The sequence below is a fragment of the Citrus sinensis genome, chromosome 1 (genome assembly GCF_022201045.2).
Source record: "Citrus sinensis cultivar Valencia sweet orange chromosome 1, DVS_A1.0, whole genome shotgun sequence".
In the NCBI taxonomy this organism is placed as follows: domain Eukaryota; kingdom Viridiplantae; phylum Streptophyta; class Magnoliopsida; order Sapindales; family Rutaceae; genus Citrus; species Citrus sinensis.
The window spans coordinates 21,888,102-21,913,624 of record NC_068556.1 but is presented as its reverse complement, the minus strand read 5'-3'; the positions used below and the strand labels follow the sequence as shown (position 1 = coordinate 21,913,624).

The 25,523-nt window shown below is 36.4% G+C and overlaps 4 protein-coding genes across 7 annotated transcripts; 2 read left to right on the top strand and 2 right to left on the bottom strand.

The window, feature by feature from the left end:
* Nucleotides 1–4,295: 4,295 nt before the first annotated feature.
* On the bottom strand, nucleotides 4,296–5,958 carry LOC102629800 (transcription factor MUTE). The gene is made up of 3 exons (XM_006489239.4): nucleotides 5,824–5,958; nucleotides 5,331–5,732; nucleotides 4,296–4,577 (listed from the first exon to the last, which is right to left on the bottom strand). The coding sequence occupies exons 1-3, from the start codon at nucleotides 5,917–5,919 to the stop codon at nucleotides 4,485–4,487; spliced, it is 591 nt and encodes a 196-aa protein (XP_006489302.1). The 5' UTR covers nucleotides 5,920–5,958; the 3' UTR covers nucleotides 4,296–4,484.
* A 1,191-nt stretch (nucleotides 5,959–7,149) lies between these two features.
* LOC102630094 (dual specificity protein phosphatase 1) lies at nucleotides 7,150–10,539 on the bottom strand. Of its 3 annotated transcripts, none has more exons than XM_015533590.3 (6): nucleotides 10,395–10,539; nucleotides 9,177–9,335; nucleotides 8,882–9,017; nucleotides 8,265–8,385; nucleotides 7,969–8,114; nucleotides 7,150–7,548 (listed from the first exon to the last, which is right to left on the bottom strand). In XM_015533590.3, the coding sequence occupies exons 2-6, from the start codon at nucleotides 9,282–9,284 to the stop codon at nucleotides 7,520–7,522; spliced, it is 540 nt and encodes a 179-aa protein (XP_015389076.1). In that variant the 5' UTR covers nucleotides 9,285–9,335; nucleotides 10,395–10,539; the 3' UTR covers nucleotides 7,150–7,519. The 3 variants fall into 3 exon arrangements, with proteins under 3 accessions (XP_015389076.1, XP_006489303.1, XP_015389077.1); XM_006489240.4 differs by having other exon boundaries at nucleotides 7,150–7,530; XM_015533591.3 differs by having other exon boundaries at nucleotides 8,265–8,319.
* Nucleotides 10,540–14,174: 3,635 nt separating this feature from the next.
* On the top strand, nucleotides 14,175–15,749 carry LOC102630804 (probable aspartic proteinase GIP2). Its single transcript, XM_006489243.4, has one exon. It carries the CDS (start codon nucleotides 14,447–14,449, stop codon nucleotides 15,629–15,631), a length of 1,185 nt encoding a protein of 394 aa, XP_006489306.1. The 5' UTR covers nucleotides 14,175–14,446; the 3' UTR covers nucleotides 15,632–15,749.
* Nucleotides 15,750–16,847: 1,098 nt separating this feature from the next.
* Nucleotides 16,848–25,051, top strand: LOC102608764 (probable aspartic proteinase GIP2). 2 transcript variants are annotated; one of them, XM_052434957.1, is made up of 2 exons: nucleotides 16,848–17,100; nucleotides 23,867–25,051. In XM_052434957.1, the coding sequence occupies exons 1-2, from the start codon at nucleotides 16,878–16,880 to the stop codon at nucleotides 24,910–24,912; spliced, it is 1,269 nt and encodes a 422-aa protein (XP_052290917.1). In that variant the 5' UTR covers nucleotides 16,848–16,877; the 3' UTR covers nucleotides 24,913–25,051. The 2 variants fall into 2 exon arrangements, with proteins under 2 accessions (XP_052290917.1, XP_006489578.1); XM_006489515.3 differs by lacking the exon at nucleotides 23,867–25,051 and having other exon boundaries at nucleotides 16,854–18,330.
* Nucleotides 25,052–25,523: the final 472 nt, after the last annotated feature.

Here is a 25,523-nt window from a genome sequence, read left to right as displayed (position 1 = left end):
CATTCCGTGCAGGGTTATTTGCGCGATTAAAATTTTGTTACTCAGATTTTGCAGGCTAATATATCTTTCTAAAGATTTTGTAGCCAAACCAAAATCCAATAGTACAGCTACAGCCCACTTTGTTTAGTTCTTTTCTGTTCCCTCATTTTCTCTCTGTCCCTTTTTTTGTTTTTAATTTAATTCAATTTTTATCTCTTAACCAAGGGTCGTATTCAATTTTGACTTTTAATTAATGTGGTATGTGCCGGATCAATAATGGATTATTTAATTAAAAAACGGCACGTAATAATTAAGTAAAAAAAATTGGAGTAATGTAGGGATTGTGTGTGTGTGTGTGTGTTTATTTTTTAAAGAATTAATTTTTTTTTTCTCTCTGGCTGGTAAAAAAATTAGAGAAATATTCCAATTGGTCAAAAAGAAAATGTAAAAAAGAAAAGGGGATAGCAAATTTGAAACCTTAAGGTTAAAAAAGAAAATTTCAGAACGTGAGTGCCTTAGAAGTCAAAAAAAAAAGAAAAAAGAAAAAAAAAAGGGGAAAAGGCCGGAAAGCCGAGCCGACAGCGGAGCGGAGCCGAGAGGGAGACAGAGCGACAAGTTAAATAGTAAATCAGCATAAAAAAAAAAAGGGTTAAAAAGAAAACGCGTTAAACGGGAAACAAATAAATAAAATTTGAGTATAAAAAGGGGGGAAAGAAGAAGCAAAAGATGACGGTAGCTAATAAACGGGGAGAGATGTCGGTTAGCCTGCAGCTGCGGCCCCTTCGCTCTGAAGAGGCGGAATCTTTTCTTTTGATTTTTGAGTTTATGTATGTAGCCTCTCTTAAGTGCGGGACCCGCGTTATCAAAGCAAAAGGCACCACGCGTCCACGCCTCAATGGCAGTGCCTGTTCCCCCCGGAGGCTAATTGTTACTACATACAGACGACGGGTCCGCCTAAGTAGTATCTTACGGTCAGTCTGTGAAATTTCATCTAGCCCCATATATTTTATATTATTTATATTTTATTTATAAATATTATAAATATTTTGAAATATAAAATTTTATTTAATTCTTTATACTCAATTTAATAGTAAATAAAGCATATAAGGTTAGATGAAATTTGACAGGAAGACAGTAACTTACATTCAATATAACTTAGGCGGATTCCGTACAGTATATTAAAAAATATCATCTCTTCCTCTTTTTAGATGACGAAGGTCAAATTTGTGTGGGAGTTAAGAGTTTTGGTCAAACTTACTGATAGACTGGGGTGTAAAGACAGAAGAGCTCCATACTTGAGACGTGTGCCATTTGGTGGTGCGGTGTTCACAAGTTTGGATTTGTCGACAAAGGTCGTCCGTGGGAATTAGAATTTTGGATCGACAGAGACCAAAATGAAGTCGTATATATATATATACTTTTTTTAAATATAAAATTCACATAGAAATAGGTTAAATTTTAGATAAAATTCTAATTCTTTTTTTTTTATAAAAAAAATCCCAACTTGAGGATCTAGGTCTTGCTATCCCTGCTAGCTAAGATGGACACAGCAGGGACAAGGTGAATTGTATTTTTCAAAAGTCAATCAATCCCTATATTTTGAAGCAATGAATGGGGGGCTAAATTAGGGTAAAGTCTTTTTGCACTTTTTTTTTTTTTTTTGGTATCTTGTGAGAATTATTTCACTCATATCTACTGAGGGCATGCAGGAAGACGGTCAAGTTTTGCTGCCGTGGCTTTTGTCAACTGTCAAATTTCAATTTGAACATTAGGGAATATCATTATGCTTCGTTTTGAATCAAAACTCTTTTGCCATATCAAACAAACTTTGGGTCCTTTACCAAATGCATGTTTTTGTATGAAATGATTTGAAATGCCCCGAAATGAAAATGCTTTTCCAAATTATCTTTCTCTTTTGGGATTGTTTCTCACCAAATACGTTTCATCGTCTTCACGGCTTTAGAAATAAATATTGCATTCTCGATTAAAATTCAGAACAGCAGCAATGAATGAAAAACGTTTTCGAGTTTATCAATGACAGAAACATTTGAAGCCACGTTTTTTATGAGTTCTTTTTTTTTTTTCAACAAATTCATAAACAATATATATATTTATAACCCCCCCCAAAAAAAAAAAAATCTCTATAGAACCTTTGAAATCAATCAACTAGAATTACAATTAACTCGAGCACACCTTGAATCATTTCAACGTGGGCGCATACATGGAGTGAAAACAGAACACCGCCACATACCATGAATTAGCAATTATGAAGAGCGCATAATTGAAAATCAAGATCAAGATCAAGATCCATCAATCTTGCAACTAATGGGCCCAATACTTTAGACATGATGTTGAGAAAGAAACTAAAAGAAGCAGTGGGGTCACATTGATTTGTTGATTTACTTAAATTAGATTTGAGATGGTGGTGCTATGCCACTAGCGGCGAAAAGGAGCTGCGCAGCCAACTGTTTGATGGAATTGCTCTAAATAATGTTCGGTTTATTTAATATGGCATTCCCATAATTTTCAAATGGCCCAAAAAAGTGTTCCCAAAATCGGAGTTAATAGCAACAAGTGCTTTGATTGGGTTTTGGGGTTTTATTTTTGTGGGCACAAAAGAATAGATTGAAATTAACACAAGTGTCCCTAGTGTTTTTCAATCGTGCACAAAAAAGATTATTTGTATTTTTGGTTGAAACTCGTGATTCGTGAACGAATAGTGTTATTAACACCCCATTATTTTCTATATAACACCTCTTTTTTTATTATAATTACATTTAAGGATAAATACAAAATTAAGTTTATCTACTGTTATTCTCTCTCTTCGAACTCAACACACCCACTAATTTTTTATTCTCTCTACAAACTCTTCGACTGCTTCTCTCTTTATAAGATTTGAAAAATTAAGAAGTCATTTTCTTTTGTTTGTGACTCTTATTTATCCAAAAATAAGACTTCAATTTGTTTTATGGGTGAGTGGAAAAAAAAAAAACTGTTATAAAACTTTGCAGCTTATCTTTCTCCAAAGTTCGATGTTCACCATCATGATCATAATTGGAGGAACCATCAAGAAGCTTCACTTAACTTTATATATTTTTGCAAACTCATCATCTCCTCCATCGGTGTGGCTGATTTAAAATACTTAAATTGGGAACAAACTGAAAAAAAAAAAAAAAAAAAAGGGAAATGGGATTAAATAGAAAAAAGGATATTTTTGCTTAGGACAAGAATAATTGAAAAAGGGTTTTGTAAGAGTTTTGAAGGGGTGTTAGAAGCGCTGTTCTTTGTGAATAGATTTGCTACATGCCCAATCAGTATATGGATGATCCATTGGGCCTCAAAATTGGGCCAGAAAGTTTCCAACACGGACAGATGAGAGATAAAAGAAGAAAATTCCTACTCAATTGGCCGATGCTGTAGTCTATAAGATCAAAATAAAGCAGAATTTTAGTTTTTAACTTACAAAGGAATATGCTGAGGTATTTTGTTATTAATTTGCATACATATTCTATAAAACATGTTATATAAAATTATTTTATTCATATATGCTCGTTTTTTTAGTAATGGGAAGCATCTATTTACAAACAACTAAGACTAGCTTTGCAAAGTAGGGATGAAAAGAATGATCATATGGTAGATTACCGATGTGATAGTAGCACCAATTAATAATTGATTATATGGTAGATTACCTATAATTGACTTTTATACCATCATGAATGTGACAATTACAAGCAACAATTAATGAGCGCCTTATCAATTAAGATACAAATGTTGTAAGATTTAGCAATTTTCGCAGGCTTTCACCCAACTTGCAATCGATTCAATCTGTTCGGATTTCAAGTTCAATTTCAAATTTTATGGACCGGCCTATTGCAGTTCGGATTGAGTTTGCAGAAAATTAATCCGAACTCGAAAATGCCACCATTAATTATTAACACACACACACACACTATGTTTATAAAGCGTGCATTGGCAATATCATTAATTAAATGGTTTAATATTTTAAATTGATTATAAACAATCTATTTATATGATATTAATCACATTCGAAGCTTTTGCCACAAAGATAAGAAATGTTCTCATTAGAATTAATATTATAGTGACAATGGTTGAGGTCTTATTTGGGATTGAGGTGAGTTCCAGCTGTTGAAAAAAAAATTATAATTATGAAACAAAAGTTAATAATATATAGTAAATAAAATTTTCAAATAATAATTTTGACAAAATTATTAAAAATATAATAGATTTTTCATTATGCAAGTGAAAAATTATATTAAAATAACTTTAAGTTACAACAACTAGTGTTTACCAAACACTTCAGTGTTGTTTCTTTTATGCTACAACTACCTCAATACCAAATGGACCTGAATGATATTCTGTGAACTATAATGCATTCATACATATCACAAAACATGACTGTGTACCATGTCTCATATCATATGCATACTTGATACCATTGATTACAACAAACCATGTAATTAAGATTAATTAAGACTGCAATTAAACTATATGTCGTTAGCATAAACAGCATTTGGCAGGAAACTTTTTTGAACCTCAAGTGCCAATTCCTCCAGGCTTAGCTGACATTCCAACCTTATCTGCAACAATGAATAAAACCACACAAAATCAACAATACTGTTTCTTTATATTTTGTAAATTAATTATCATCATCAGCAAGACATATAATACCAATCAAAAGTTCATTATATATGTTATGTACCAGCGTATGAGTTAATACATAATCATGCTTTCTACTATGAATATGTAATGTAAGGACACAGCCGTTTGCTTCATTCTATCTTCAGTCAAACAAACTAAGTAGAATTTCCACTCGTTATAAAAAGATACGAAAAAACAATATTTTTGTGTGTGTGTGTGTGTGTGTGGGGGGGGGGGGGGGGGTCAAAGTTCAAAAAGAATGTTAAAACCTCATAAAACTGACAATAATATGTTGATTATATATAACTAGGTGATTTTAGTACCACCAATGCTTAATGGCCGCATGCGTGCGTGAGTGCCATGAGTTGTGTGCGTGTCGCCTTGATCCTTGATGAATTTTAAGTAAGCAACGAATGAAGTTCCTGAAGCTACGCTAATTATTCAAATCAAATGAGAATACAGACCAATTCACATGCATGAATAGCATGGGTTGTAGTTCAATTAGGGTTTGAGGCGATCGCAGTTGCATCTCATTGATTCCCAATATCATTGGCTTTTAACTTGACTTATGTAAAAGAGTTGATCAATAGCTTAACTAATTCACAAAATCTAAAGTAGAAACTATGTTCTGATAGCTTTCATTTGATATTTGGAAATGATATTTAACTCCAAATGAATTAATTATATAATACCTTAATGACAAAGGAGTATAAAACGGTGTCTTCCATGGTACTGATGTTCAAATGAAGAACTTCAAATGAAAGTTTCTCCAACACAGTGATTATCTTCACAATTTGACCCGGTATTTGCTTTGAGATTACTTTGAGCAACACGTTCGATCCAGAGATTTTTGCTTCAACATCTGCAACCGAAGAGTTGCAACATGCTCCTAGTTCCTTAAAATGTTCAGCCCCAAATGAATTAATATTAATATCAGGTGGCTGCTGAGGAGATAATTGGTGCAACAACACCGGCCTTGGGCTAGGGCTAGGGCTTAAACTCTTCCTTTGCTTCTTAGACTCCAAAGCTTGAAGAACTTGATGCAACTCCTTGATAAAATCTATTACACCCCCTATAATCGAAGCTTGGTCGCCCTAATCAAACATCAAATAAGAGCAAAAATATGTAAGCGAGGCAGCGCACACACACACACATGTAATTAAAAGGAGAAACAACTGTAAATACCCTTTTGATGTAGAAGCATGGGGTTAAAGATCTCAAAACTTTGAGGTGCTCGTTCATCTGTCTTCTTCTGTTTCTCTCTACGGCTATGTGAGACATATTTTGGTTTGATTCGCAGAAGCGATATATAAAACTAAAAAAACCCTAGTAAGCTACCTCTTGCTTGTTATTAGTTTCTAGATGTTCTTACAGCAACTCGATGGGTTTGTCTTGTCTATATATATATATATAGAGAGAGAGAGAGAGAGAGAGAGAGGCCATCGTCATCTAATAGCTACTTGGTGGTCGTGGTTAATTCATAATAAATGCTTTATGTTAGAGTCCCGTGAGGGTTTTGGTTACTGTCTCTGATCTCTCTCTCTTTCTCACTCTATATATTACGTCTCACGTTTATTATCTTGGGTCAATTACATACACCGCGTGAGAGTTAAAAACAAACGGGGGATTGCTCTTTAACTTCTTCTTTATATTTCCCATGCATGTACGTGTGTTCCCTCCTTCCGAGTAAAAGAAAGTTTTGGTAACATGTCATACCACACGTCAACACTTTTGAGTACGTACCTCCTTCGTTTAATGAATGAGACGTGTTCTCTTTCCATAATTGTAGGTAAGGATAAATATCTCCTTTTAAATAGAAGTCTCAATTGATCTCTAAATTATATTCTCGATAGACCTATGCCGTATTATAATTGTATTAGTTCAAATTCTCAGAAACTATCATTCATTCCGTAAAGGTTTTGCTAATAATAATAATGATAATCATACACTAGCTTGTAAGATTTCAATTTTGATGTACATAAACACAAAAAAATAAGAAAAGGCGCCCCGAGGTCATTGGTCAGATAGTAAAATACATTTTTCTTTATATTTGAAGCTAAGGTTTAGTTTCAATGATAAGAAGCCACATTCTTAGAGCTCAGATCCTGAGTTAGAGCTTAAATGAGTGAGCTTGAACGAGTGAGTGAGTGGTACATAATTTTTTTTTATAAAAAGGTGAATAATCCGCGTATGCAGCATGGCAAGCTGTCAAAACAAACTCACTTTTAATTTCAGAATCAAGGCATGATATTGTGCACGTCGATGCTGATGTAGTGATTATAGTGCATGGAAAAGAAATTTTTTTTTTTTTCTTTCGCCTTTTTGTGTGTGTGCGCGTGTGAAGGCTGCTCTAATATTAGCCTTTGGGAATGATCAACGGACGCCAAGCAGTTATAAACCGTAGGGACTCGAGTGATAGGATCCTAGTTTTACTCAAATACAAACGCAGGGTAACAACATTGATTGGAATATCTAATCGTAGCTTTCAGACACTGAAACGAAAAGGAGACGAAAGAGAAAAAGAAAGTTGATTTATGTCGAGCTCGATTCAAATTTCTTCCACTCTTTTCTAATCTGAAAAACAATGGCTAGACTATTTATTTACATCATATTCATGCAGTTATAAACATCATATAAATCATAGGCACGTTGAGTCATTGAGTCATCTTTTCATGTAACAACTAGGACACACTTCTGTTCCACTGAGATTTACTCTCACTGTTGATTTTGAACCAGAAGGCAGAAGCTAAGTTCTGCTTTTGCAACGCTAAGATGTTCATACACATATGCGATAAGAAACTCTTTAGGTAGAAACCATGATGAAAAAATTGGGTAACTCTGAAAAGAAATGTGATCTGCTGGTCTGAGTGAGCTCGCAACTTCAAGTACGACCTGTAGGAGTAACCAGACCTGTTAAGGTGAATCCAATGTGTTGAATTTCTGAAATGATCCAATCAGAAATATTTATTGTAATTTCACACTAACGGCAAACAATTTGAATATAACTTATTCATTTACCATTTACTCAAGAGAAGGTACTCGGACATAAAATATATGTTTACGGTTTTCAAATCTAATATACAGAAAACAAAGTTGTTCATTATCAGGAATTTGCAATAACACACAGCTTAGGTTGCTATGTCCAGCAGATTATAATCATCTTGAACACATCGTTAATCTCAGAATAGTTTTATAATGGAAGTTTTCTTTTTCAATTTACTTGGATAACTACCATCCTTTGTGGATAAATAGGTTTCTGAAACCATAAAATATTCATAAAGGTAACTTTTCAATGCCTCAAGAAGGAAATAATAAAAGCTAAGAGGCTACCTTGAAGAGATTTCTCTAACTCCTGTAGTTGCAAAAGAAAACCAGAATTTGGAGCAGCCTGAGGGCGTCTGCTCTTAACATGCCCCATAGCTTGAGACAGGCTCATGCCATGCTTTTTCATTAGATAAGCAACAACAATAGTCACACTGAAAAGGAAACAACTTGATTAATATCCATTTCCTTCCCCCAGATTTGGAGAATAAATAGTTCACTTTCCAGATTCGCTGGGTCTATTATCATTAGAGTATACAAGTATAATCATAGAAAAATAACCAAGATGGGGAAATAAATGACACCTTCTGGATCTTCCCACAAAGCAATGAACCAACACACCGCCACCCTGCCTTTTAGCTTCATCAATAAAATTGATACACTCATCAAAATACTGTGATAAATTTGTATCTTCTTTGTCCGCAACTATTTCACAGAGAACAACGGAGAATTAACAAGGATTCTAGTCATTAAAAACAGCTTCATAGGGAAATAAGAATCAATCTGGAAAGAAACAAAGTTAATCACAAATATAATATGTGCTGATACAGCATGAGTTCAACACACTAAAACTTCGTGAAGTGGGAAAGAGATACAAACAGAATGAAAATACCAAAATGCAAACAAAGTTAAGTAGAATGGGACTGCTTTGCAAATGTAGCATTGGAATGTATGAATATGCGAAACAAAAGCTATGCAAAGTGCATATAAAACATAAAATACTACATGATTTGAAGAATTACTTCATTTAAGACAATGATCTCATGGATGCAAAGGCAAGGGAGTAAAGCAAGCGAAATAACATCTTTTGTTGTCAAGAGCAGTATCAGAAACACCAAATATCTCATGATTTACTTATGAAAATTTTATAACTTCAAGAAAACTTTCATGTAAAAGGATACAGCAGATCAAATTATCATACCTCCAATAACTTTATATACAAAATCATTTGGATGTGCAGGAGCCAGTGCATTAGCTACAGTTAATATGTGTGTAATATTCCTGCTTTTCAGTGCATCCTTGTTACTAGCCGCTCCAATCGATCCCAAGAAGAGACCCTGCAAAAATAAAAAGAATCACAGAAAGCAAACTTAATTAAGAAATTTAGGCATTAAGAAACACAATCGAAGCGAATTCCTAGTTGGTAATCATATAGAAACTGTCATATGGCTGAATGATGAAATCAATATTTAGTTACCTGCTCAATCTCTACTTACCTGTTCAATCTCAAAAGGAACCCTGTCTTCTCTCAAACATGTTGTTAAATTTAAAACTCGCAAAATTGCAGCTATTTGGTTCCGATAGGCATTATCCATCTGATCCATCCCCAGCACTTTCTAGCTCCCTTTTCCTTTCCCGTTCCAAAGAAGTAGAAACTGAAATGAATTAAGAGACGGTGAACATTATTGGGGGGGCTGGCCTAGGATTTCTAGGTATCCAATCCAAAAAACTAGTCTATTGGGTAGAGTGACTTATCCTACTTATAAACCCAAGTAACTCCTCTTTACTAGCTACTGTGGGACGCAACTCAACAATCTCCCCTCTGGGAGGAAACCACAGCCGGATCCAGGTCTTTTTGTCAGACACACCTGAGTTATTCCACCACCACATTCTAGCTATTAAAGTCTGGCTCTGATACCAATTGTCGGGGGTCTAGACCTAGTATTTCCAAGTATCCAATCCAAAAGACTAGCATATTAAGTGGAGTGATCTATCCTACTTATAAACTCAAGTAACTCTCCTTTACTGGCCAATGTGGGACACAACTGAACAAACATCTATCTCAACAGATCATGTCCATCTGTAATTCCAACAACTTTGCTGATATAAACATTTTAATGAACTAAAACAGCAATAAAACCGCATTATAAATATGAACCTACGAAACAAAATACCCACCGGAAAGATAACATAATTTGCACGAAAATACAAATTAGAGAACTTCTCTTCCCCTCATCATTGTGGAGACTTATATCTGTTATTACTAAATCAAGGCCCCAATCAAGCATCCTATTTCTTCAATTTGAAATATGATAACCAAAGAATTTAAATGAGGTTACATTAAACTTCGAAATAAAAGAGCACAGGCACATAAAGGATGAAGAACTCACATAAGCCTGCATTCCAGATGAATGAAGAAAAAAGTACTAAAAACAGTGTTATATCACAGGTGCTTTTGTTCTTTATCCAAGTGCATCATAATACCCAAATTCAAAAACTCCCTTGTTTGAGCTCATTTCTTGAAGTTAAAATAAATCAAAACATGGGTTATAATCATGGCAAAGCATTTTTCAAATTCGCAATCAAACAAAATCAGCATTAACAAAACCGAATGCTAATCAAATTCCCAAAAGTAAACAACCAAAGCCTGATTATGAATAAACACGATGAATAACTGAAAAAAGAGAAACGAAAGAAAAGAAAATGAAACTAACCCGCGAAGCTCTTGAATTCTGAGAATGTACTGGAATTAATTATTTAATTGAATGATTGTTTCATTATTTATATCTAGTTTATTTGCGTTCTTCTCAGCGTTTAAGAGTCTATGCCATACAGGGCTTCCTTTCGGCCCCTGGGCTATCTTTTACTGATAAAGGACTGACAATAAATGCGGCCCATCAAATTCGTGTAATAAGCTTTTTTTTTTTTTTAAAAAAAATACAGACCACTAGAGGTAGAGAAGCCAGGTACGGATGCTAGCCTAGTAGCATATATTCAGCACTCATATAACTTATAGCGACAAATTAAAGAAAGAATGATCAACCATGGTTCACATACGTAATTCGTAAAAGCAGAATCAAATGATAAATTATGTAAACTTGAAGAGCAATCCTTAATTTTTCAGGTTCATCAAAAATTAAATTCAATCACGTACCTGTAAAAAAATTCCAATGATTTTATTAGTATCTTATGTTTTTAGAGTTTTTCAATTTAAATTTTGAATCTCTCTTGACTTACGCGAGAATTAGCCAAAAGTTCTTTAGCTTTCATCTATAACGGTGAGATGATAATATAAGTAACTACTTAAACAATATAAATAGTCAAAAGATCTTCTAAGGCTCCCCAAGCCTCATAGAGTCTTCTGAATTATCTTACACATAATTTCTCAACTAATTTAGGGCATCACATCACCATTTCCTGATAAAATAAATCTTTATTTTCCATTGGCCCACAATAAAATTGTTTCTTTTGTGGAGTTGAAGGGTATTGTATCACTATTTTAAAGTCCTTATCTTCTCAATAAGAGCTAGACTAGAAAATTATTAAAGTCTTTAAAAGCCCATTAGTTTAATAACAAAAATACAAAAATGCTAAATATACAAAAGTGGGATAGAATAGACTGTCTGTAACACTATGATGTTATGTTATAGTGTTAATTGTTAATTATATTTTGTTCCTTTTATCATTCTCCTTTATTAAACCGGTTTGTCTCCTGAATTGCTCGAAAGCTAGGGCTTTAAACATTGCTGTCCTCACAGTCCTGTCAAATTATTTTATTTTTGACTTTTACAAAGTTCCCATATTCTGATATGCAAATTTTATATGGGAGGAGAGAGAACATACTCAATCCTGGATGTTTCCCCTCTTGCTTTATTAATTATTATCATTCCAATTATTGTTATTGTTTTTTTTTTGTTTTAATCACGAGATATCCTGAAAAAGGCTCCAACTGTGGGAGACACCTTTAAGCCCGTACCACAACCGATACTAGAAGTTCTCGCTCGAACCGGGAGGCACATGTTCTCCCAACAAAGGCGACTTTCCTACGACTCGAATTGGAGAACAAACCCAGTCAAGTTACTTAAGGGGACTCCATTACCAATGGAGCCAACATTTTCTTGGTTTATTATTATTTTTCTATTGTGCACTCAGTGATACAACTGCCTCGAAGATCTCTATCTGTCTCACCAGCCCTTACCTCTTAGAGTTGTCAAAGGATCACTCACTCCTACTGAAAACGACACAGCATTCAGAATAGATAATGTGGCGCATGCTCATTGCACATTTCCAAATTAATGTAAGATCGATTTGGAGGAGGAAAATGGAAAGAAGCTAGCATACTTTATTCATTCATTAACAAAAACACTCTCACAAATCTGAGGAAACTGAAGCAAATTAAAAACCAAAACAGGAAAGCTAAGCTTAATGATCGTCAAAATATTCTTTGAGAGGCACCTATATGTTGCGTTATGGAGCAGGAGCGAAGGGCTAAGGGCTAAGTGCCATATATATAAGAAGATGCAAGATCAAACACTAAGAAGCGGTCCTCCAGCTAAGACCCTCCCAAAACTATCTAAGGTACTGGGTTTGGACCTCCATCAAGGAATCCCAAGCACATTAAATTTCAATTTCTCTTGATTCTCGCCATTGAGTTGGCTCCGCAAATTCTCCAATATGTGTTACTGCTACTATTACCAATTCCCCTTAGCTCCAGACCTATAGTTGGCACAGCCGGTCCTGCACTCTTGGTGGTAGCAACATTCTTAGTGTTGAAACGTGCACCAAATGGTGCCACTGCCGCCAACTGATCACCTTTTTAGCGGACTCCCCCTAAACAAAGTGTTTAGCCAAAGCATTATAAATAGCAGAATGTTAAACAGTATATGGAGTTAAGGTACAAATTTTCGCCCCTCCCACGCCTTCACTACCAGTAGATAGCAATGAAGTACCAAAGGAAACAACTTTGCCATCTACCTTAATGGACTTCAAATTAATGAAGTAGTCGTCAGAACGAAAGGCCAGAGTGCTTATGAGTGGTATGTTGATAAGAAGCTTGGAAAAGTCTTTGCCAACAACAGTATATGTGTATATAATTTATAACATGCAAAAATATTCGTGATATGCCATCATAATCTTCCCAATTATAATAACATCACTTCTTTCTTTCTTTTTATTTTCTTTTTCTTTTTCTCATGTTTGGGCCATCTATTCGAAGGATGGAAGGAGAAAGGCTTTTGCTGTTGTGACGTTCAAGAAAGTGCGACTTTACAATCACCGGCTAATATGCCTTTCTCGCCGTGATTCTTTAAAAATAAAATAAAAAAATTGAACACTTCTCATGTTTATGCCATACTATACATTAAAAGCCCCAGTCAAGAAATCTCTTCTAACCCTCTTCACATTTTACCGATTCTCATTCTCTATTATTATTACAATGACACCACACAAAAAAAAATAAAAAATAAAACGGCATGCTATTCAAAACCCAGAATTATTACATGTCTTCACGTCTTCCTGACATTAAATAATTAGTGGAAATGCTCATTTTCTAAGAGAAATTCTAGAATACCTCATATTTTTTAGAAATTCTAGAATACATCATAGATATTCTAAAATTTCTCATTTTCGAGAGTACTTTCGGAAGTCAAGGCGAAGACTTTAGTTAATGAATTGTGCTTTTACCACCTCTTCACTACCTTGATAAATCCTCTATTTTATTGAAATTATATTTAAATACAAATTAAATTTAATTGATCCATCTTTTCTTCTTTATTCAAATTATATCCAAACAAACATTTATATAATTCATTTTTTTTTGTGTGCAAACTTAGTCATCAGTCATGCGCAGTTTTATTTTTTTAAATCAACAATTAACTAATCGATTTTTACAAATTTGTAATAATCTCTTTTTCCTACTTCTTACGAATTTTATTATTTCAGTATAAGAAGGCTTTTAATCTAGAAATTTTTTTGAATTATTTTAAACGAGGATTAAAAATAAGTTTAATTTGAATTAATTATTGACATTCAAATCCTTGTTACTTAGAATTTGAATGGAGAATAAAAGACTTTGTATTACTTCTATAATTACACTTCAAATACAAAAATGCAATTTCGGATGGGGGAGATGGAGAGGAATTTTATCTACCATATTGAAGGGGTGTTAAAAGCACTAAAGCAAACTCTTAATTAATCCCTTGTTGTCCACAATCGGCCCAAAAGGGATCCCCGTAGGCCCAAATTTCACTATAAACAAATTTTGTGCCCTTCATTTACCAGTCGTTTTATTGTCTTCTTTCTCTGAGAAATATATATATATATATATATATATTCCTTAGAAAACAATTGGACCAATTGGCAAAGATGACGATGAATGAATGAGGTTGGTGCTTTGCAATTCCTGGCTGGATACAATGATATATCACATTCCTACCTCAGATATTTGTCTCTAAAACAAAAAAAAATCCTCATGATAACTCAACACTCTTATCACGTGCCAAAAGGAAATGGAAATGGATAGAGATGGAGATTACCCAATACCCGGCCACAACCCACTCGGTGTAGTGGACACGGGCACTAAAAACAAATGTCTAGTCAGCAAAACTATTATACAATTCCAAACACTTATCCTGTTTTAAACTCAGCCACGTGAACAGCGTCGCTCCTCCGCATATTCTATAAACTATTCCATGATATTCCTCGATCTATCTTTTACCAAAATCCCCTCAGTCCTCTCTCTTTCTGTCTCTGCGCTGCTTTTACTTCCATGGCTTCCCCTTCTTCTCAATTCCTTCTCTTTCTTTGCTTCATTTTTCTTGTCAACGGAAGTGTTAATTCTATTGCCATCCCGGTCGTCAAAGATGCTTCAACTTTGCAATACGTTGCCAAGATTCATCACGGCGTTTCGCAAGTTCCCATCAACCTTGTTCTTGATCTCGGCGGTCCGTTGACCTGGGTCGATTGTGATTCTTCTGCCGACGTGTCGTCGTCATCATCCCGTCGGTTGATTCCAAGTCAGTCAATCCAGTGCTCAAGATCTGGAAAATCCCCTGTTCCTAGGAATGGTAGCGACACAACTACTAATACATGCGGTGTCTTCACACAAAATGGCATCTCAGGATTGGCCACTACAGGGGATTTGGCGGAAGACACCATAGCCGTTCGATCAGAACTAGAGGACCCATCAATCACAGCCGTTGATGAGTTCCTCTTCTCTTGTGCGCCAACTTTTCTCCTCCAAGGCCTTGCAAGCGGTGTCAGAGGAATGCTGGGCCTGGGAAGGGCTCCAATTTCACTACCGTCACAGCTCGCCACCGGAATCGGCCATCAAAGAAAGTTCTTTATGTGTCTCTCATCTTCAAACGGTGTCGTATTGTCTCACCATACAAGCACGACAAAGTTGCCACTGATGTACACACCTCTTATTGGTAAGTCTCAAGATTACTTCATTAATGTCAAATCCATCAAAATAAATGGCAACCCATTATCGGTTACTATCGAAGGATTGACAAAATTGAGCACAATTGTTCCTTACGCGACTATGGAGAGCTCAATTTATGCCACATTTGCCAAAGCTTTCACGAAGGCTGCTGCTGCTGCTTCTAGGGACATGAGCGTGGTGGCTCCCGTGGCTCCATTCAGTCTCTGTTTTAGCTCAAAAGGGTTTAATGGGTCAGCGGTGCCGGTTATTGACTTTGTGTTGCAGAGTGAAATGGTGAAGTGGAGGTTTTATGGGTCCAATTCTATGGTGAAGGTGAATGAGGAGGTGGTGTGCTTGGGTTTCTTGGACGGTGGCTCTGACTTGACCAGCTCAATTGTGTTAGGTGGATTTCAGTTGGAGGATAATGTTATGGATTTTGATTTAGGTACTTCTATGCTAGGATTTAGCACTTTGAGGGGAACGTGTTGTTCCGACTTTTCACCTAATTCTGTGCTTGACGAGTCCTTGTGATTATTATTAATTATATTGTAGCGGAATACTACGTACACTGTATTTTGTATACATATATAAAAGAAGAAACAAGAAAATGAAAAATCTCTTGCCTTCTAAGGATGGGAAGGATAACATATGCACACTGTTTTTATAAATCCAAGTACTTTTCTTCAGTCAAACAAAGACCCTATACTAGTTCTATGAAAATAGGGGAGCAAGATCTTTATTAGATTGTGATTATTAAATTTATAACTTCAATTAATTAAATGAAATGCAACTACAGAACATGTGCCATTCCTGTATTGATGACTGAATCCCTTATCACCTTAGGCTATGAGTATACAAAAATTTTGCTCTCGCTATATCTTTTTTTGGCTGTCGCTGGACAGCCATCAATGGCTAAGAATTTACATTGATTCATCACCCTCCATACGTCTGCGTACCGTTTTGTACTTTTTGATAGTTCACATATGTTGTCCTTTTAACGTGTCATCGTTCTTATCCTGAAATCATCTTCAAGTCCTGCTTGTCTGCCGATTAATCTTCATGTTGGGCTTCAGCATGTTGGGCTTGAGCAAAGATGATTTCCCAATTGACCTGCTGACATTTCATCAAGCAAACACCTTTTGACATGCATGCAAAATCAAGATTATCACCGATTGTCACGCTAAATAAAACCAATTAGTATTCAATATTATTTTAGCAAATCGCAGAGATTTCAAACCATTTGACATCGCAATCAAAAGATTTAACATCACGAGTCTTCTTCGAGAATCGCATCCCCCATCAAAACATAAAATAACATAACAAAATCTTTATTTATTATCACTTGCTTTCTCAAAGAAAACGGTTTAATGCGTGCACGAAATTGTTAATGTACAATCAAACTTCTTGTTTTTGTTATATGTATTTTTATTAATTAGCTGAAGACAATTAGATTAGATAGACGGGCCCATTTATCCAATATGAGCCCATTAGATATAAGCACGCAGAGTCATACAGAAGATAGAACTAGAACAACCCAAAATACTATCAATCAAAGTCAAGATTCTGCCCCATTTTAACGAACAGTTGTACAGCTAGCATGTCCTGACTCCTGAGTTGCAATTGTTGAAATCTTTTTAGCGCCTCGAGACAGCAAGCCGCAATTGCCAGCAGCCGAGCCTCTAGTAGTTTTGAAAATCTGTAGGGTCAACCGGTCAAGACTCCTAAATCCTATATAAATCGAACAAAACCATGGACTGTGATCACAAGCAAACCAAAAATGGCTCTCTCATACAATTTTCTTCTCTTATGTTCTCTCCTTTTCTTTGTGTCTCCCATTGTAGCCCAAACATCATTCCGCCCCAAAGCCCTCGTTCTTCCTGTGCAAAAAGACGCTGCCACTCTTCAATATGTTACCCAAATCAAGCAAAGAACCCCTCTTGTGCCTGTAAAATTAGCTGTTCACCTTGGTGGTAACATTCTCTGGGTTGATTGCGAGAAAGGTTACTTGTCGTCTACCAATAAAACAGCCCGCTGTGGCTCAGCTCAGTGCAATCTTGCTAATGCTAAAGCTTGTGGAGGTGGCATTTGTGGCGCTGGCGTAAATAATCCCATCTCAAACACTGGCACATCCGGTGACATACGCATAGATGTCTTGTCCATCCAATCTACCAACGGCGGTAATCCGGGGAGAGCCGTTACTGTGCCTAATTTCATCTTCCTTTGTGGTTCAGAATTTGTCTTACAAGGCCTTGCTAATGGCGTTGTGGGTATTGCCGGCCTTGGAAGGAGTAAAGTTGCATTGCCTTTACAGCTTGCTGCTGCTTTCAGCTTTGATAGGAAATTCGCCATTTGCTTGAGCCCAGCTTTCCCGCGTACTAATGGTGTTATAATTTTTGGTGATGGGCCATATGTTCTTTCCCCAAATGTTGATGTATCAAAATCTCTTACCTACACTCCACTTTTCATCAATCCAGTAAACACTGAATCAGGTTTCTTGGGCGACCCTTCAGTTGAATACTTCATTGGTGTAAAATCCATTAGAGTTAGCGACAAAGCCATCCCATTAAACACAACATTGCTGTCCATTGACAGCGAAGGCTTTGGTGGAACAAAGATCAGCACTGTCAATCCTTACACTGTCCTGGAAACTTCAATCTACAATGCCCTTGTTCAAGCTTTTGTAAATGCCATGCCAAACGTCACCAGGGTGGCTCCTGTTGCGCCATTGGGGGCATGTTTTAAGTCCAGTGACATTGTTAGCTCCCGTTTTGGACCATCTGTGCCTCCAATTGATCTCGTTTTGCAGAATAACGTGTCCTGGAGCATCATTGGTGCAAATTCAATCGTGCGGGTTAACAATAATGATGTGTCGTGTCTGGGGTTTGTGGATGGAGGGGTGAGGCCGATGACTTCAATTGTTATCGGAGGGCATCAATTGGAGAACAATCTTCTTCAGTTCGATTTACCTTCTTCAAGGCTTGGGTTCAGCAATTCGTTGCTGTTCCAGCGAACAGTTTGCGACAACTTCAACTTCACATCTGCTTAATTACGCGCGTAGGAGGATGCCAATATTAATATTATTAAATAATAAATGGCCGCGGACAGCATGGCCCATTGTTAGTCGTTATGATTTTGGTTGAACAGTGTCCCTTACAAGACTATGTGGCATTATGTTGGAAATTTGTTGTATTTACTCAATAATAAAGTCTGGGATAGAGTTAATCATGCAATTAAGATAGTATATGCTGGTTCTATGCTTTCAATTTATTTCATGTTTCATTATTGCTCTTTTCACATCGCGGTTGCGGGATTGCTTTGATAATTACATGAGGATTAGTTCAGCTGGCTGTGATTGTCTCTGGCATCGTTGGGGTAATAATAAGTGGCAGTGGGTGGTATTTAATTGATGAGATTTTTCATTCTTATCCAATTCTTTTAGAAGAAAAAAGTGATAAAATAAATAATTACCTTGAAATATATGTTCAATCATAATTTAGAAACCTGCAATATATACTTTTGAGATCTAAGAATAAAAATAAGGGAAAGACGGAGAAAATCAAAACCATAATTTCAATAAACAAATAAATTTATTTACATAGAACTAATATCTATTATTCTTGAATTTAATTTAATTGTGATAATTGTTTGAGCACCAATATCAAATACAAAATAAGAGACAAGGGAGTTAAATAAAATAAAATAAAAAAGAGAAAAGAAAAGAAATTTATATTTTAATGTCTGTTAGTATGAAGAAGAAAAATTACTTTTTAAAAAAAAAACAAAAACAGATGGAGAAGAAAGAGAGTTTTAGTATTCAAAAACGAATTAATGACTAAATCAAATTTTAACCCTTAAATGCCATACGTTTTAATCCTCTGCAAGCATTACTTAGGAAAAACTAAATTTGGAGAGAATGCGAATCCGGTCTTATATGATAGTTCAGTATCTTATGCGTAGTTCACAGTCCAAGTCTGTTACTCTTGAAATATTTACAAACGCACGCCCTCCAGGAATAAAAAAAGATAAGCATGTTCAGGGTTTATACTACTTTTATAATGAGAAGAGGACCAATAATTCTGTCCCTTCGATTCCTGCTTGGAAAAGATCAGTGCAAGCATTGCTACTTGCTAGATGATGATGATCATCATCATCACCATGATGATCATGGTGCCCCGCTTATGTCTCATGATGATATTTTGGGAGATGAAATACCTTATGAGCAACAACAGGGCCTTTCGCACTTCTGCTACCAGGCACTTGGTGATCAGTTGAATATTGTGAATAATAGCTATGGGCAATTTCCATTTCTATGGTCACATCCTCTTTCTCTCAACAGGGACAGCTTACAACTATTAAGGCAGCGTTATTTTTATGCCACTTGGAATGCTGATGGGACTCGACACATGATGCTTGTAACCATGGATGGATGTTATTTGATTAAAAGGTCTTTTAATTTTCGAAGGGTTCAAATGAGGTTTCCTTGTGGCAGAAGCCACCACCGTCGCTACACATTGTTTGATGGGAGATGATTGCCTGCAGGATCAGGTTCAGGCTCTTCGAAGAAGATACTTTGTCTACGACATCATGGCTGTTAATCAAGTGCCTTTCATTAACCGGCCTATCACTTAACGGTTGAAGATACCTGGAAAAAAGACATTGAACCACGGAATCATGAGCGTAATATTCTTGAGTTTCATTACAAATACAATAAATAAAGGAGCATTCAGCGTCAGGAAAAAAGACCTTTTTCTGGCTCTCCTCTGTTACCAAGCTGTTAAAGGACTTTATTCCGCGGCTTTACCACCACTCGGATGGTCTTAAATTTCAGCCTTATGATGATCTTTATGTATGTTCCTCGAACCTATTTAAGCTCAGTACTGAAGATGATCGTCAGATGGTGCTTCAAGGCCATTATTCTGTTATATTTACACATGGAGATCCGCGTTTTTACTCGGGGAAGATCATCGAGTGTCCGACGTCGGAGCCAACTACTACTACAGCAGCTTATTATAAGGATCATCATCATCACGCGTATGGAAATGTACGCGGATAAAGACAGATAAATCAACTCCCAAAATAAGGTGATTAAAAGTATAAGTGATAATATTGCAGAGGATGCCTTTGATGGGTGAGATAAATCACATCATTCGCCTCTCCATCTATTCCGATACCCTGGATGTGATCTTTAGAAGCAGCGATGAGCTTAATAGATGATAGATTTCATTTAATTCTTCAGTGTATTGTAGTAGCCAGCAGCCTAGCAGGGTTCAAAAAATCAATCTAATTCTTCGGTCGAGGTGTTTGCTGGCAAAATATATGTATTATCATGTGACAAAAATTAATATAAGTTATAGTGCCTCTTCAGCAGCTGTACCCCCAAGAATTTATTGTGAGCTCATGTGGCATTATCCCTTAACACTATAGCAATTAGCAAGCATAGGAAAATTTGTCTTATGCGTAAACAAATCTTCTCTTTTAAATGCCCTCCCCCCCCCCCCCCCCCCCCCCCCCCCCCAACACACACAAATATATATATATATATATATCTGCGACTCATTTAATAACTGGTACTCATAATTAAATTCTTACAGTCCAGCTGAAATAATATTCGAAACATGCAGCATTATTGTTTAATAAAATTTTAATCAAGTTTTGTATCTATAATGAAATAAAATGAACAATCAATGAAATAAAATTTGCTTAGCATTACAAATTCTCAAATGTTAATAGAAACATCTGAAACAATAATAATGCAGAATTCATTTATTGATGGGCGGGTGATAAAATCAGTGAAATAAAATTAAAATGCAATTTTCGCTTTGTGTTGGATTTATGGTATATTATGTGTAACTTACATCAATTGAAAATCAGTTTTTTTACGTATTTAAGTCTCTTCATGGTCTTACCGATTGTTCAGGAACTTTTCGATACTCTTTTTTATAGCATGATTTTCATAAGAGTAGTGTTGCACGTCTTGAAATTTTTATCTCAAAAAACTATCATAAGTTATGTGGCACTCATAAATTAGTTGATGAGAAAATATAATTAATTGACTTAAATCTTGTGAAAGAATTAACAACCATTCAATAAATGACACATCATTTAAGATGAAATTTGGGATAAAATTTTTGAAATATCTATCATTACTCTTTTCATAATTAAGTGGTGTTAATTTTCATGCAAATTAAGGCATAAATGGACTAATCATCTACTTTCTTCATTGAATTCGAGTTATTCATCTGTGACTCAATTTAATTATTCAACTTGAATAGTTCAGATAACTTGTAGATTTTAATTATGCAATTCTACTTTATAAATAAATGAGAAACACAATTAATTCTAATCAAACGCAAAAAAAAAAAAATCGCAACTCCCTTCAGTGTAGAACATTAATATTTTGAAATATTAATTTATATCCAACGAAGGAGAGCTACAATTCGGTTAGGACTGCTCATCGGGTATTTTCGTGGCCTTCTATTGCTTGGCTGACCTTTCTCAACAACAATTTGGTCGCTGAGATGATTAACTGCCATGATCTGCATACAGATGCATAGCAATCCAACAAAAGCATCATGTAAAAGAACCCCACCAGCAGCGTCGCCAAGAAAGAATATGGGCTTAAATTTGGGAGTTTTTCCAATAGAGGGCTGACATTCTAGATCAAGAAGATTATTTCATTTGCGTTTGATTCTCTTATTTAAGGAAAATGCTTGGTAAAGAGAAGAACGAGAGAAAGACGAGAGAAATAAAGAAGAAAATGATAAAGAGAGAGTGAGTGGGTAGAGAGAGAGAGGATAAAATTTTCTCGTCATTCTCTCGTGCTTCTCTACACCTAGCACTACTCCTTATTTAAATAGGCATTTGGGCCACGTTGACTGAAGAAAAAGTATGTTTATTTTGTCCTTCTAATGTTTATTCTGTCCTTCTACATTGTGGATCAACCGTAATCCCAATGTCCCTTGGCCAGGTGCATTTGCTTGAATTTTTTTTTTATTAATAAGGGCTCTATAAAAAGAGCTAAATCGGAACAATACGGGGTTTAGCAACCCCAATCATGTCCTGCAAAATAGCTGAATAAATGCCCACAGGCGGGCTAGTAAATAAATGCATCCCATTAGGGAGAGAAAGAGCCATATTGGCCATGAAATCTGCAACTGAATTCGCTTCACGATAGATGTGGGTTAGACAGACTTGCCAGTTCCTATTAAGAAGATCCCGTACTGCAACCACTAAAGCATAGGAAACATTGGGCACGACTACCTGCTTAGAAATCATTTGTGTAACACACAGACTATCCACTTCCACTAATAGCCATTTTATGCCAGCCTCCCATGCTAAGAGTAGCCCTTGATAAAGACCTCATAGCTCCGCCATAACCACCGTACACTCCCCAATATTCATACAAAATCCCGAAATCCAATTTCCAACATAATCACGAATAACACCACCAGCTCCTGCATCACTTGAATTTCGAACGGAACCATCCGTATTTAATTTGCACCAAGGCCATGTAGGAACCTGCCAGCCGACAAACATCTCTCTTCTCCTCGGTTGCTGACTCATATGAGAAAAATTAATTCTATGAATTTCATTTGCTTTGGCCATAACATCCATAATGATTGCTGAGCTATCCACCAATTTTCCTTCGACCATGAAATGATTTCTCCAGAACCATAATCTCCAAACGGCCACCCCAAAAACACACTCCCAAGGAATGTGAGAAGCAGGCTTTGACTTGTTCTGAAGATTTGCTATAATCCAGTCTCGGAGATTATCGTGAAAGAAAGAGTTATAATCACCCTCTGAAACAAGACACAACCATACCCGTTTGATACACGGGCAATCTCTCAAAGCATGAAGAATATCTTCAACCGGAGCCCCACACCTATCACATGCCATTGACACGGGAATATGACGTCGAACTAATTCGCCATGAGTTTTTAAGCTGCCATGCATAATCTGCCAGAGGAAAAGCCGAACCGACTGTGGTCCCTTCCACGACCATGCAAGGCTCCACATTTCTTCTTTGATGGCGGGGTTATGGCTGCAGATGGAGTCATATGCTGAACGGACAGTAAAGATGCCTCTGTGATCAAAACTCCAAAAAATTTTATCAACACCTAGTTTATTGTGGAGTCAGTCGTCTGATATGTATTATTCAGTAAATAAATAAGTAAAAATTTGTAAGAATTACATTTACTCAGTCTTAGAAAAATTGAATGTGGATGGATCCTCTTTATATGACACAATTCAATTATGCACGGGTGGCCGGGAGTCGAACAACACCTTTATTACTATTCAATGTTGGTCAAAGTTTAGCCCCACTTCAATCAATAAGTACAGCTGCTATAGCACCATGCCTTGAGTTGCCATTCTTGACATTTTTTAACGGGGCACCCATGAAACAGGACACCACAACTTGTCCTCTAATAGTCTTGAAATTATATATGGAGCCAGAGCTCAAATCCTATAAATAAAACACATCCTCGAGCTACAAAAACACAAACGAACTTTCCGAGTATTACAATCAGAAGCACACATAAATGGCTCTCGTATACAAATTTCTTCTGCTCTGTTTTCTTCTTATCTTCGTTCCTCCGGCCATTGCCCAAACATCTTTCCGGCCCAGAGCCCTCGTTCTTCCGGTACAAAAAAACGCAGCTGTGTTTCAATATGTGACCCAGATCAAGCAAAGAACCCCTCTTGTGCCCGTAAAATTGGCTGTTCATCTCGGTGGCAACTTGCTCTGGGTTGATTGTGAGAAAGGCTACGTGTCATCTACCAATAAAACAGCCCGTTGTGGCTCAGCTCAGTGCAATCTTATTGGGCCTGTAGCTTGCGGAGGCGGCATATGTGGCGAGTTCCCAAGTAATCCCATCTCGAACACTGGCACATTTGGCAGCATACGCATAGATGTTGTGTCAGTCCAATCTACCAATGGGCGTCATCCGGGAAGAGGTGTTACGGTGCCTAATTTCATCTTCCTTTGTGGTTCAGAATTTGTCTTGCAGGGCCTTGCCCCTGGTGTTACGGGTATTGCTGCTCTTGGAAGGACCAAAACCGCATTGCCTTTACAGCTTGCTGCTGCTTTCAGTTTGAATAGAAAATTCGCTATTTGCTTGAGCCCTTCAGCTCGTTCTAATGGTGTCATCATTATCGGAGACGGGCCTTACGTACTTCTCCCTAATGTTGATGTATCAAAATCTCTTACTTACACACCGCTTTTAATCAACCAGGTAAACACCGAAGGAGGTTTCTTAGGCACGCCTTCAAATGAATACTTCATTGGTGTAAAATCCATTAAAGTGGGCCGAAAAGCTATCCCATTAAACACAACTTTGCTATCCATCGACAGTGACGGCATTGGAGGAACAAAGTTCAGCGCTTCTGTTCCTTACACCGCCCTGGAAACTTCATTCTACAAGGCTCTTCTTCAAGCTTTTGTAAATGCCATGCCAACGAAGGTCACCAGGGTGGCTCCAGTTGCGCCATTTGGGGCATGCTTTAACTCCAGGGACATTGGAAGCTCCCGTCTTGGACCATCTGTGCCTCAAATCGATCTCGTTTTGCAGAATAGCAAAGTGCTCTGGAGCATCATCGGAGCAAATTCAATCGTCCGGGTCAGCAACGATGTGTCTTGCCTAGGGTTTGTGGATGGAGGGGTGACGCCAAAGACTTCAATTGTTATTGGAGGGCATCAATTGGACAACAATCTTGTTCAGTTTGATATAGCTACTTCGAGACTTGGGTTCAGCAATTCGTTACTCCTCCAGCGAACAATGTGCTCCAACTTCAACTTCACATCCACTTAGTTATGCATTTAAGAGGTGTCGATATTAATGAACCAATAAATGGGACATGGACGGCATGGACCCACAGTTGTAATGATTTCACCAATGTACCTCGCAAAAACTACGTGGCATTATATTGGAAATATTTTTGCTCTGTTGTTTAATAAGTTACTTATTTATGGGATACGCTGCTGTCAAGAAATTATAAAATTCATCCCTACGACAGACCACTCGCATGCACCGAAAAAACAAAAATATATGAAGACCGAAATTAGGAGTGAAAATTTGAAAAATCTTCTTAAACGAAATAACACACATAGAGAAAGATAGGGACTAAATTAGGATACTAAAGATATAACTTTCAAGCTTGTTAATTAAGACAATTATGATGCAAATTTATTGTCATTGTGACATATAGTTATGACAAGTATCCTTGCAATTACAAATATCGCAAATATAGAAGAAATCTCTAAACTGTAGTGGTTGATTCTGTTTCTTTTCAACTCAATTTCTATAAATAGTTGATCGTTGAAATTTAGAGCACATTGAATAAATTAAAAAAGAAAGAAAAATGAGAGAATGCTACATATAATTTTATATGTTTCCGAATTTTGTGTATAAAGAATAATATT